At 34.2% G+C, this 13,137-nt stretch overlaps 3 protein-coding genes across 3 annotated transcripts; 1 reads left to right on the top strand and 2 right to left on the bottom strand.

Annotated features, from left to right (window-relative positions):
• The first annotated feature begins 1,757 nt into the window (after positions 1 to 1,757).
• LOC110447203 (cerebellin-2-like) lies at positions 1,758 to 3,141 on the top strand. The gene is made up of 2 exons (XM_021492742.1): positions 1,758 to 2,080; positions 2,667 to 3,141. Exons 1-2 carry the CDS (start codon positions 1,840 to 1,842, stop codon positions 3,074 to 3,076), a joined length of 651 nt encoding a protein of 216 aa, XP_021348417.1. The 5' UTR covers positions 1,758 to 1,839; the 3' UTR covers positions 3,077 to 3,141.
• A 3,292-nt stretch (positions 3,142 to 6,433) lies between these two features.
• Positions 6,434 to 9,765, bottom strand: LOC110447202 (heavy metal-binding protein HIP-like). The gene is made up of 2 exons (XM_021492741.1): positions 9,417 to 9,765; positions 6,434 to 6,915 (listed from the first exon to the last, which is right to left on the bottom strand). The coding sequence occupies exons 1-2, from the start codon at positions 9,688 to 9,690 to the stop codon at positions 6,470 to 6,472; spliced, it is 720 nt and encodes a 239-aa protein (XP_021348416.1). The 5' UTR covers positions 9,691 to 9,765; the 3' UTR covers positions 6,434 to 6,469.
• Positions 9,766 to 10,832: 1,067 nt separating this feature from the next.
• On the bottom strand, positions 10,833 to 11,192 carry LOC110447214. The gene has a single exon (XM_021492752.1). The coding sequence runs from the start codon at positions 11,190 to 11,192 to the stop codon at positions 10,833 to 10,835; it is 360 nt and encodes a 119-aa protein (XP_021348427.1).
• Between the last annotated feature and the right edge of the window lie 1,945 nt (positions 11,193 to 13,137).

The raw sequence follows: 13,137 nt of genomic DNA, 5'->3' as shown, positions 1-13,137 counted from the left end.
TATTTCTGTCTTTGAAATGTGTGTTGTTCTCTGTTGAAAGAACTTTGCTCACAGTGGGACGATATCACGAGCAGGTATATATTCTACAGCAAAAATGCAGGACAGGAATATTATTATATTCTTAATCAACCCGTGTTAGCATGCTGTAAAATTCTTAAAGCAATACAAATATAGATCCATATTTAAAAAAAGAAAAATCTTAAAATAAATATTGTTAATCATTTTATAGTTTTCGTTACAATACCTGTCAGTGGTACTTTTACCGTAACAATTAGTACGTAATGTTATTCTAATAATATTTTTAATTAGTATTTGTCCCTTAATCGCGTCGTTTTTGCTTTCAAAACAGTCCTATTCATCGAGCTGAAGAAATTTGTTTCGTTAATATTCTACAATTGCAATTTACTATTTAAAAATTGTAAAGACTTTCAAATGTTCAAAATGTACAATGCGGTAACTTTATACAATAAAAAAATAAATGCAGCTATTTGGTTGACAATTTCTTTTTTGCTATTTTTTTCGGTTAATCATTTATATGGTTACGATCAGCTTGCGATGAAGGCGAAAAAGGGAAAAAATAAGTTCGTGAGAAATGATGGTAAATGAGGTATATGATACCAAGAATATGTCGTTTTGCTTGATCGATGATACTGGCAAATGCTTCGTTTTGACTGACAGCGGCTTGCAAAAAATAAACCTTCGAAACTCTTATCATCAATTCTCATAGACTTAAACAGATGATCTTTTCACCTCTCTTGCCAAACTATATTTGTCGTATCCTCAATTTGTGTAGTTCCTGAACAGCAAATTCAGACTGACTGGCCGAAAACCAAACATTTCTTATCTCGGATGCTATTTTATCAAAGTGATCATCCTTCAGGAAAAGTTGAGAAATGCTAATATAGTAGTGATTGATTTTGATAGATATCTATGTTAGTACTGCTTTGATTGATTGTACATTAAAAAAATGATTTTATTTTATTTGCTTGGGTATTATTGAAATTATTAAAATGAATACGATGATTTTCCTAATATAAATATGTCTCTATCGATTAAATAGAAACCAATATGCTTTCATTTATAAATTCATTTGACGAGAACGCAAGGGCGATAACTATGACGTACATACTGCTTTATAGTTAAGATTGTCAACGCATTATGAACATTTATTCACACGTACAATAACTAGGTAAGTTTGAATTTAGACTAAATAATATATTCTAATAACAATCGAAATTCGAGGTATTGTATCAAATATGATGAACAGTAATAAGAAATCAAAATCAATTTCATTCTGCGTTTACGTTTTTTAAATAATATACAATATATTTGTTTAATTTAAACGATTGTGTTGAAACGTGTTACATTGTGTGATGGTCTAAAATATTGCAACAAAACACAGACACAAATACAAAAAGCGTCATTACAGGAGCACAAAATAAATAAAAATAAAAAAACATAGAGTTAACGTAAATACACATCAACAGCAACACATGTAGGAACGAGAGAACCCAAAGAAATAAAATATTGAGCAAACAAAAAAACGGAAGGCAACACCAGCTGGTGAAAGGTAAGTGTTATCTGTACCAATATCAAACAAAATATTACAGATATAAATGTAATTTTTGTAATTGTTTAATTTGTACCAAAATTACATTTGTAAGTACACATACACGAAACAGACACAAAGAAAAGGGTGCGTGACTGACATGTAATCGTACTACAAGCGTTATCTTTAAACTGAGATATTCCTTTTGATAAGAGCACTTGATCGTCGTCAACGTTGAGAGCGTTATAAACACTTCAGATCTTGTTGGTATCACATCTATACTATCCACAATGAAGGTTGTCAGTGTACTGTTATTATGTGCGTTAGGTAGCTATGTTGCTGCTGAGGACAGTAACGTAGATCTAGCCAACAGACTGCAAGCACTCGAGAACGAACGTGTCCAGCTGGAGGCGGAGATCCAACTCTACAGAGAAAAGGCCAAGCATCTACTGGATATCTTCCGGGACGTTCTACACGAAGATGAGGCTCCTTCGTCCTCTTCGGATCAACCAATCACAAAAAGACAGTTAGGTAAAGAATTGTGTTAGTGTGAAATGATTTATTGTTGATCCATTTACATACCTTTTCTATTTATGTGTATATATGTATATTATGATACGAAATGTGACAACTGCATGTTTTTGTTTTACTCCCGTGGCATACTAAAGTATCGTATATTTCGTAAGGTTTGTAGCATACATATGCTATCCCCTGTATAAACACTTCCTTAATAATATAAAGTTTCTCTCAGGAAGCTTATCAGAATATTAAAAATGTGAAATAATTTTTCTCTCCGTGGAGATTTTGTTTCTAAATTACCGGCATATGTGAGAGGTTAAACGTTATGTCTGGTCTTGACTAATAAAGGCGACATGGATCTAAAATTCGGATCAATTACGCGATCGAATTAAAAATTACTGCTTCATTGTGTGTAAACGATTGTTAGCGTTGTTCTATGATATTATGTGGGTAGGGAACTATACAATAAAGGTATGTGGCAACCCAAAGTGCCACTAATGTTACACTAATAATTACCACAAAGATATGTAGACATTTATTGTTTCATACAGGTCGCCATAATCGTACATAAAATATATGGTTTTTTTTTTTAACACAGCTTGTAACACCGCGGCGTCCCAGATCGCCTTCCACGCAAGACTTGCTTCCCAGAAGGTATTCAGCTCCATAAACGAGGATATTGCATACGATGTGGTCCACACCAATATAGGGAATGGCTACAACAGCTCCACCGGTATCTTCACAGCCCCTCGTCAGGGCAACTACCAGCTGATGGCCAGCGCCATGTCCACCGACGGCAACTCGACTGACATCGAGATGGTCCGGTCCTCACACTATCCCTTTACCATTTGCAACACCCATGCCGGTACTTCACACTCGTCCATGGGACTCTGCGTCGCATTCGTCACCTTAGAAGAAAACGAGAACGTGCGCGTGCGGCATTATCTTCACACAAACCAGACACTGGCAGGTGGAAAATACGCATCCTTTTCTGGACACCTGATATAATAACTGATTAAATTAAATTATGATTATGTAATTTTACAATTGAGTAAAGATTATTGATTGTTTCAGTATGGCTGTTTGTTTATTGATCTCTGAGTCTCTAGTAGTATAATATTAGATAATATTAAAACATCTAATGTACGACGATGCAAAGGAAGAGTGCAATCAGGGTCGCCTGGTGGCTATACATTCACTCTCTTTAAATAGACTTGGTGGATTTTGCCATCATGATATGGCGTTAAATTAAGGTTAGCTCCGAGACCATCAGAACTATGAGGAGGTAGAACGGTTGAGCAAACTCAAAAATTGCCTCATTTTGACTACATATTTTTCTCTCTCTTAAAGCCTTTAATTAATAGGTGGTTGGTTAGTCATAGTGATACGGCTCTTAATATCTGTACTTTGTCGGTTACCATTCCGAAGCGTTTGTAGTAGCATCTTTACCTAATCTGGAGAAATGAAAAGTGGACATAATTTCTTAAAAACTTTCTTTGAACATTTCTAATTATAATTGATTCTTTGCATTTTTGTACATCGCAGCAAAATCAAAAGCTGCAATGAATTATTTGATCAAGGGCCTGAGTGAAGAGTATCCTAATTTAACCGAATTGAGGTAAAAAGTGGGGTTTTTCGTGTTCAACATCGACGACGTCAATTATATCAACTGACATTTTATTTTCAACTTTTGCGTTTTGCTAAAAACTGTGCAGTTTCAGTATCGTGTGAAGTACCCATTGCTCTCATATTCATGCATACTGTGTGATCATGAATGTTTACAATTCAATACAAAGTAGATAAACACAGTACCATATAGACGAGTAACTATGACGACTTTCGTAGATTTGAAACTCTTCTAAATACTTTCAGAGTTGTGATTAAGGAACTAAACATATTCATAACTCTATGTTTTGTTTTCAACTACCTCTCTTAAGTCGTAATATTTTTCTTCATCATCAGTGCCAATAACTTTCAATACAAACAGCACGGCAGTACACGTCGCTCCCTTTATACGTAGTAGTAGGCAACAACATAAATCTCCCAGGTTATAGTTAAATTTCAAGTTATCTCCGAAGATATATTTAAATGTCAGATTATCTCCGTGGATATTGTTAAATGTCAGGTCATCTCCGAGGATATATTTAAATGTTAGGTCATTTCCGAGGATATATTTAAATGTCAGGTCATCTCCGAGGATATAGTTAAATGTCAGATCATCTCCGAGGATATATTTAAATGTCAGATCATCTCCGAGGATATATTTAAATGTCAGGTCGTCTCCGAGGATATATTTAAATGTCAGGTCATCTCGGAGGATATATTTAAATGTCAGGTCATCTCCGAGGATATAGTTAAATGTCAGATTATCTCCGAGGATATATTTAAATGTTAGGTTATCTCCGAGGATATGTTTAAATGTTAGGTCATCTCCGAGGATATGTTTAAATGTCAGGTCATCTCCGAGGATATAGTTAAATGTCAGATCATCTCGGAGGATATATTTAAATGTTAGGTCATCTCGGAGGATATATTTAAATGTTAGGTCATCTCCGAGGATATATTTAAATGTCAGATCATCTCCGAGGATATGTTTAAATGTTAGGTTATCTCCGAGGATATATTTAAATGTCAGGTCATCTCCGAGGATATATTTAAGTGTTAGGTTATCTCCGAGGATATATTTAAATGTCAGGTCATCTCCGAGGATATGTTTAAATGTCAGATTATCTCCGAGGATATATTTAAATGTCAGATTATCTCCGAGGATATAGTTAAATGTCAGATTATCTCCGAGGATATAGGTAAGTGTCAGATTATCTCCAAGGATTTAGGTAAATGTCAGATTGTCTCTGAGGATATAGTTAAATGTCAGGTTATCTCCGAGGATATAGTTTAATGTCAGGTTATCACCGAGGATATGAATCAGTATATACAAGCAATTGGTAGTTCACACGGTACTGAAACTGCCCATTTTTTGCCAGAACACACAAGTTGAATAGAAAAGATCAGTTGATATTATTGACTAGTAAAACTGTCACAATATGATATTGCATTTCCCAATAATGCTAAATTAAACCTTGATTTCCTTTGCATTACTGATTGCGACACACCTGTCTTCTACGCACGCCTGTTTAAAGCACAGCATTTCAAGTCTGACGGAAGAGCAAGTCAAGTGATTATTAAGTATGACATAACTTACTCAAAATAGATCACATAACTAGATCATTTCATGTCATGAACAAAAAGTAAATTTGTATTATTCAATAAGTTTGTTTAATAATTCATAAATGTATTTGAAAGAATGGTAAGCCTTAGAATAACAGAAATGCAGAAGGCGGTAAAGAACACGATAAAAGCCATGCTTCCTTGTAGTTTCTTCTCCCTTTATTTGTTAGCGTATTTGTTCGTATATAATATATTCTACTCTCTTGTCAATACACAACACACCCTTCCCCAAAGGTTCTACAAAATTAATATATAAAAACGATGGATTAAGAGTTGTGATATAAAATTAAAGTTAAGGATCTAAGAAAGGTCCGTTTCAAAAATACCCCTTCGTGTGGAAAACACGTGTTGTTTATTAACAGGGAGCATTCCTTGGTCCACAGGTGACATTACTGATTTTGTCAGTTCTTATACTCTGGGATATTTTACATCTGTAGGTCACCAGCAGTGTTCGACATTGCAAAAGGAGTTCACCTTATTAAGTCAGCGATGACCTAGCCCAGACCCGTGTTTCAAGGTACCGAGATAAGAATACCGAGAATTTCTAATAGATTGACTGTCTATTGTACTTTATCTAATAGATGTATACTGTAAAAAAAATACGTATTACGAATTTCAACTGATTTTCAAGAGAATTGATGAATTGCGCACCCACAAAAAGAAACTATAAGTATAGAAACTTCAATTCGAATTCGACTTACAAAATTAGAGCGTAACTGGTTTATTTGATGTGTGTGTGTTGGTGTTTTTGAATTATATTTGTAATCGTGCCTGATACGTCTGAAGAGCGAAGATTGGAACATTATATTTGTTTATTCCGGATGGTTATAGATTGTAGAATACATTACTTTAATTGTATCGCCACTGTCATTATTGCTATTTAAATGGATAAATTATTTTGCTAAATCAAAGCTTGTGACTTTAATCCTTATACTTTTCACGTAGCTACCCCTTTATTTATCTTTGTAAATGTTGAATGCAGTTACTATTTTTATGATACTCACGAAGTATATAGATATTTAAAATTTTAGATAGATTTTCAAGGATTTCAAAGTAATCATTAAAGCTACTCATGAATGTTCATGCATTGGATGTCTTGTAAAATGTTACATTGTAATAAAATAAATACAAAATGAATACATTATAAGCTGTTTATTTGGGAGTAAAATGCACTTAATCTCTTGCTATCAAATGTCCAGAAAACGACGGATAATTATAGCCACCATAAATGTAGGTTCCTCTACCACTGTAATGACGTACGAATACGTCATCACCGGTATTCAGATGAACCATGGAAACACACATGCCGATTTCCATGTCAGGGGCTCCGGCATGCGCACGACATAACATCCGGTTATTGAGGACCATTTCAACATCGACGTAGTAACCGGTGTAGGCGGAAACAGTTGCTATAAACTCGTAGAGACCAGGCGCGGTCGCCTTGAACACGCCGAAGTTTGAATCGTAGGCGTTCCCGACGTTTGTGATGACTGTGTTATACACGATCGTCTGCTTTGGGCTCATGATGCTGTACGAGGTTGATAGGGTGGCATGAAACACCAGAGGGTTGGAAGCACGGGAGGAAGTTGTACTGGATGGGGCAAAGGTTGTCAGTATTTCTGTAAGAGACCAAATTATAACAGATGTAAACTTTATAAAATCAGCGGTTATTGGGAAATATAACACTTCACGATATGACACAAATAAAATATAAATATTACTTTATTATAACTCTTTGGAAAAGAATACATTCGACAACCTACAGAAATGGCAGATGTGTGGTAAAGTTGAACAGCTTCAAAACAATATATATCGTATGATTTGGCTCAATAACTGTTTCTTGACTAACCTCAAACAAAATATCATACAAAGACCTTGAAAAATACGTCGAACGATAATGATTCTGAAAGATACGTTTTTTAAAAAAAAATTTTCAACAAAATACAATTTTACGTAATATATATGTAGCAGAGAAGAAGTATATTCAGAGCTCAAAGACTCAATGCGTTGAAATCAATATTTTTATTTATGTAAGTAATTTGCAGATATCGATACTGTCGGGCTTTTACAAAACCTCTCGTGGAAATCTGATTTGTCGAGACACATTTATATTTCTAACAGTCAAACAAAAATAAGCTAGTGGAAGAGTGCTTTACAAGGATGCACGTACGATACTCTGCACCCTTCCAGACATTGCATACCATTTCTGACGAGTAAATACACAAATGTTTTGTTGATTTTTTCCCCCGAATGATTTGTGTACAAAATTTATTACACATTTGAAACCTCTGAATTTGTTGGCATACATGTATAATGTATATGATTTTCTGTTTTTGCTTTTTTTATCATAATGATTAACATTTTATATCAAAACAGCTAAAGGTCTACTAAAATCAAACTTGAGGAAAACATTTTGTGTCTCCCTCTTTTGGAATTAAGAATGAAATACAAACCGCTTTAAATACCAAAGTTTAATATATAAATGCTATTTAAAATTAAGTTGGATGAATTAACAGTATTGTAAGATCAATTAAAGTACAGTATATGATTTGCCAGAAAAGTGTATCGAAATTGTTGCTTCGAAAAAACATAGAAGATATGTGACTAAATAGCATTCTCGAATTAAAAATATATGGTTTTGTTGCGTTATACACGACAGAAAGTAAAAACACTAGGAAATGCTTAAAATATATTTTCTGTGTTTAAAAATCTTAATAAAAATGCCACTTTGGGAAAGATATATGGATAGTTTATGTCTTTTGTCCGTTTACTTATTATTTTGGCAAACATAACCACAATAGCCTGACCTTTGAAGTTCAGTGAGAACAATTATTTTGTTATTAAGCAAATCATATGGTCATATTCCCTCTCCAAATAAGTAGGTAGGAAGTATAATATATTACTTTTCAAAGCGGTCAAATAGTCTAGTTTTACCATATTCTTGATCGCAAATAAATTGCCAAAAGAAATAATGATTTTCCGCAAGTTTATAATAATAAAATGCATCAGTAAAAACAAAAAGATTCTGTTAATATCAGTTTCATGTGTCGGCTATTTTTAGTGGATTATTTCCAAGCTACATTAGATATTATCATTTTAAGTCTTTAGTAATCGTTTTCATAAATATACGTTAATAATATCAAGTTTGGTATATATGTTTACTATATTGATAGGGTAAGCTATTCATAAGTTGGGGTAATTATACATAACTCTTGCGTTATCCTATTCATCAAGACTTTATAATTATTCTACGTCAATCAAATATATTGCAAAATAGTTTTTTTTCTGTATTTTTGGTTTTATTATATGAAATATTATCAATTAAAACAGATTTTTTTGTTTGCAGTAAATATTTAAGATCGGCAATATATATCAGCACAAATATAGATACATGCACGATTTGTCAGTATGGATAGTAATAATGATGTATTTTAATAGTACCTTTTGGGGACTGTTTTTGTTTAATTTCTGGCAAAAAAAAACCCTGCTCAATGATTTAATATATATCTTGTATAGAATACTTTTTAATACGAAATCCATGTAAAAAGTATAAATCATTAATTCTTACAAAATCATTTTCCACCTTGACAGCACTTGTAATTATATAATATCCTTGCTATTGCACGCTTAATTATCTTAATTCTATATGTGCGATTTTCTAGCAATAATACCTCGATTACATATAGGCCTTCTCATCAAATTATTATGACGAATGGTTATCAAGAGATATTTTAGTCACCGCCAACAGAAAAGAAAAGGAAAGAGTACTTAGCATAACAGTAATACAGATTACCAGTGTTACAACGGGACAGAAGCACAGGTTTACTATCAAATCTTCTACAGCGACCCAACGTTAGTCGCCTCAAACGATCTAGTAGCATCGTGTTGAGCTATCGGTAACCAATACAAGTATATATACTTAGATTCCATTGTTATTTTATATTGTTCTATTCTAACATTGTATTTATCAACTCACAATATGGGTATTACTTTATTATAAAACAAGTCAACAGGCGTAATTTGATATAAATCATCAAATTACACAGATTCCTAAATACGCTATACGCATAATCAAAATTTGGCTCTTTAATATAATAAAAAAAAGATGAAATAATCTTACGTCTTTTGTTGACCTCATCTTCCGGTTGTTTTTCGGTGTCGACTTCCGGCTCCGCCTGGTCTTCGTCGATTGCCTTAACAAGTTGTGCCTTAGCCCTGGCTTTGTCGAGCAGTTGTTGTAATTCAACACCATTTTCATTTATCAAACTCTCAAAATTCTCATACAGAGCTTCAAGTCTGTCTAACCTATCAGATAATTCACTATTTGAAACAGAACCCTTACATGTACCTAGGACACAAAGAAAGATCCCCAACAGAACTGTGACGGCCACCATTTTGAAATTCTAGATCAGAATAGATATTTTAGTTCAATGTTCGTGTATGTTGTGTTGGTGACCTTGGCCTTGTCACTATCTTACAGAGATAAGTTTACAGCAAGACCCGTTAGTAAGCGCCAACCATTCCCTTCATATAAAAGTATGTCACGTCTATCGTAAACAAGTCCCCGACTCTTCACTCTTCCTTACATGAAATATTAGAACACCCCAATCCAAGGCTTCCTCGTATTATCTTCTTAACGTAAACGCGTGATGCAAAATATACAAGAAGAGTATATACATAGATATTGGGAAACACATATTATAGCGTAGAAAATTGATCGCAAATAGATAAACATGGACATTTTTTAACTCACATATATTTACTCAGACATTTACTAGGGTTATTGTTAATTGTATTAATTGAAACCATTGACTATTTGCTGAAGATTGCAACAACAATCTATTTCTTCGATATTTTACATCGATGTGTAAAAAATACGGGTCATTGTTATATATTCTCCTTGTTTGCAACAAACTTTCTAGATGCACGAAACGAGATATATTTTATAATTGAACACTTGAATTGATTCGTAAAAGAAATCTTATTTGAACATCAGATAAAATAATATTTCTTTGGGCACGTTGACGTCTGTAGAGGTACACACGTTTTTATTATTATATTACAGATTTATTGTATCGGTACAGATAAATCATCTGAAATTGACCAAAAAATGCCTTTATGGGGATTTAGCATATATTTCCTTAAATGTTTGGAAGATGCAAACATTTCAAAACCAATCCATTCAATATACGAAAGTTGAAGAAGTAAGTTCTCAAGATAAATAATTAGACTTTAAACATGAGCAATGGTAAAATAATCACCAATTAGTACTTTTTACTGTGTTGAATCCCAGCGGAAACCAATAAGAGATAAGAAATATTGTTTTAATCGTCAAAAATTCAATATTTTCTTAGTAAATTCTTTGACTTAATTATCCTGCGCGGACATTTAATTCAGCATATGTAAACATATTCCCATGCTATATAAGTGTACGTGTGTACTAGACATGACAATGCTCCGTAGGTCAAGCATCAAAACCGTTTGTGTTGTTCAAGATACAAATAATTCTTCATTTAGTTACAAATTTTATTTCATATTAGTTAACAATATCTGCACTGATCAAATGCCCTGAGAAGGACGAATAACCATTCTGTCCACTCAAATGTGTCCCGATTCCATTCAGATGACGAACAATGATATCATCATCTTTGGTAGCGTGTACAATTGCCACACACATACCAATACCCTGGTCAGGTGTGGACGCATGTGCTTTACACAGGGTGGCAGCATTCTTTACCAGCACCACATCAACAAAGTGGTCTTTAGCAGCTGCAATAGTTACTATGAATTCATAAAGCCCACTGTACGGTACCTTGAACACTCCAAAGTTACTGTCGTAGGCTTGACCGATATTTGTGATTACCCGTTCGAACACAATCACCTGTTTGGGGCTCATAATTGGATATACTGTTGCAAGAGACGCCTGGAACACAACCGGCGGTATGACTCGCTCCGTTGTAGTGGGTAAAGTTGTTGTTGTCGGTGTTGTTGTTGTGGTAGGAGTTGTTGTAGTTGTCGTCGGTGTTGTTGTTGTGGTAGGAGTTGTTGTAGTTGTTGTCGGTGTTGTTGTGGTAGGGGTTGTTGTAGTTGTTGTCGGTGTTGTTGTGGTACGGGTTGTTGTAGGTGTTGTGGTTAAAGTTGTTGTAGTTGTAATTGGAGTTATAGTAGGAGTTGTAGTAGGAGTTGTAGTAGGAGTTGTTGTAAGAGTTGTAGTAGGTGTTGCTGTAGGAGTTGTAGTAAGAGTTGTAGTAGGAGTTGCTGTAGGAGTTGTAGTAAGAGTTGTTGTAGGAGTTGTAGTAGGAGTTGTAGTAGGAGTTGTAGTAGGAGTTGTAGTAGGAGTTGTTGTTGAAGACGTGGTTGTAGCAAAGGTCCCAGTTGTTGGCGATGCTCTTTTTCTTAATGTTGTTGTTGGTGAAAACAATATGGCTATAGAAACACCCGCAGGGACACGCTCCTCTCGTTGTTTTGTCGCATATGGAGCAGGCACCTTGTCTCCTCTTGTTCGAATGAAGTTCCTTTTTTCTGTAAATAGCAAATATGAGAAAAAAACCAGGCTGATATGTATATTAACAATGACAAGCAGCACCATTATCACATATACACTATGATAAGCATCTTTCGTGTCTTAATGCACAAACTAACATTACGAATATTCTTGGGTATGCTTAATGCATCAATTGTGGAACGTATAGTAAACCTATTTTGGTATTTGAATTATATACATCTAGTGACATTTGTTTACTTAAACATGTGATGCATTAAGGCGACATTGGGTTAGTACAATAAGGGTATACCATACGTCCCACAATTGATGCATTTAGCATGCATATGTTTATACTTAATGTTATTGTGATGCATTAAGACACGTTGATGGGGTCTAACAAGTGAATAAGTCATTTAGAGAGGAAAGATGTCGAAGCTTCGATTTTGATATTTTATTTCAACATCTTAAGTACATATGTCTAACATTAATAATGTCATGGAAGTCGGCTGCCTTCAAGTGCATTCTTGAATATTACATTTTTAAGCCACTGGAATTAAAACCATCATATATGTTTTATTACTTTTGACACTTGATTTGAGCTTAAATGCCTTGCAAATATTTGTCGTGTGTATTAAAAAAAGTCCCGGGTTCGACTCCTAGAGGAGGCATTTAAAAAATAATGACCTCTGTTACATTGATAAGAATGTAACCAGTTGATTATCAAATATTACAGTTTACGAAGCCCCCCTATAGATATATGCCGTCACAACTAGGTGTTCCAGTATGATTTCCATATGCAAAAAAACTTCGATAATCTTGTCAGTGCACCCATTATCGATATACAGCTGACACTTATATTGGCCATACTTCAAAATTTGAGAAAAGAAGCATACATTCATTCGATGATTATGTAAACTATTTTTCACTGCGCGCAAAGTTCATTCATAAATAACCATGGGCTATTTCACTGTATCTTCAGCTTGTGTGGGGCTTTCAACTACAATAAAGATGGCCCCAAAATAGCTATAACATTAAGATGTCATTGTTGTGTGAAGATGCTCTATGATGCATTGCCTTGCACTTACACACTGAGTGTGGTTTAGTTTCTATTTATAGTGATAGGAAAGCTAAACCACTATGATCTGAATATTACGATATATGTGTTTAATGATGTAACAATAGCTGTGCGACTTAAGCATATCAATTAGCAAATTATCATCACCAGCAAATACTACCCGACTTGACTCGTCGCCGTAAATATTGTGATAGGAAGATAGTTAATTACTTAAGACCGTTATTTGTCGGGTGTATTAAAAAAAGGATAATTTTCTTTAAAACAAAAAAATGATTATCCAAC

Source organism: Mizuhopecten yessoensis, unplaced genomic scaffold (genome assembly GCF_002113885.1).
Source record: "Mizuhopecten yessoensis strain PY_sf001 unplaced genomic scaffold, ASM211388v2 scaffold3235, whole genome shotgun sequence".
NCBI lineage: Eukaryota > Metazoa > Mollusca > Bivalvia > Pectinida > Pectinidae > Mizuhopecten > Mizuhopecten yessoensis.
The sequence above is the reverse complement of the archived record's forward strand: the minus strand, read 5'-3'. Positions and strand labels throughout refer to the sequence as shown.

Bases quoted from the DNA above. Each gene is read 5' to 3' on its own strand.
- LOC110447203 (XM_021492742.1), top strand. From the start codon at position 1,840: ATGAAGGTTGTCAGTGTACTGTTATTATGTGCGTTAGGTAGCTATGTT. The intron at 2,081-2,666 runs GTAAAGAATTGT...TTTTTAACACAG, and splicing joins AATCACAAAAAGACAGTTAG to CTTGTAACACCGCGGCGTCC.
- LOC110447202 (XM_021492741.1), bottom strand. From the start codon at position 9,690: ATGGTGGCCGTCACAGTTCTGTTGGGGATCTTTCTTTGTGTCCTAGGT. The intron at 6,916-9,416 runs GTAAGATTATTT...GGTCTCTTACAG, and splicing joins AGATGAGGTCAACAAAAGAC to AAATACTGACAACCTTTGCC.
- LOC110447214 (XM_021492752.1), bottom strand. From the start codon at position 11,192: ATGAGCCCCAAACAGGTGATTGTGTTCGAACGGGTAATCACAAATATC.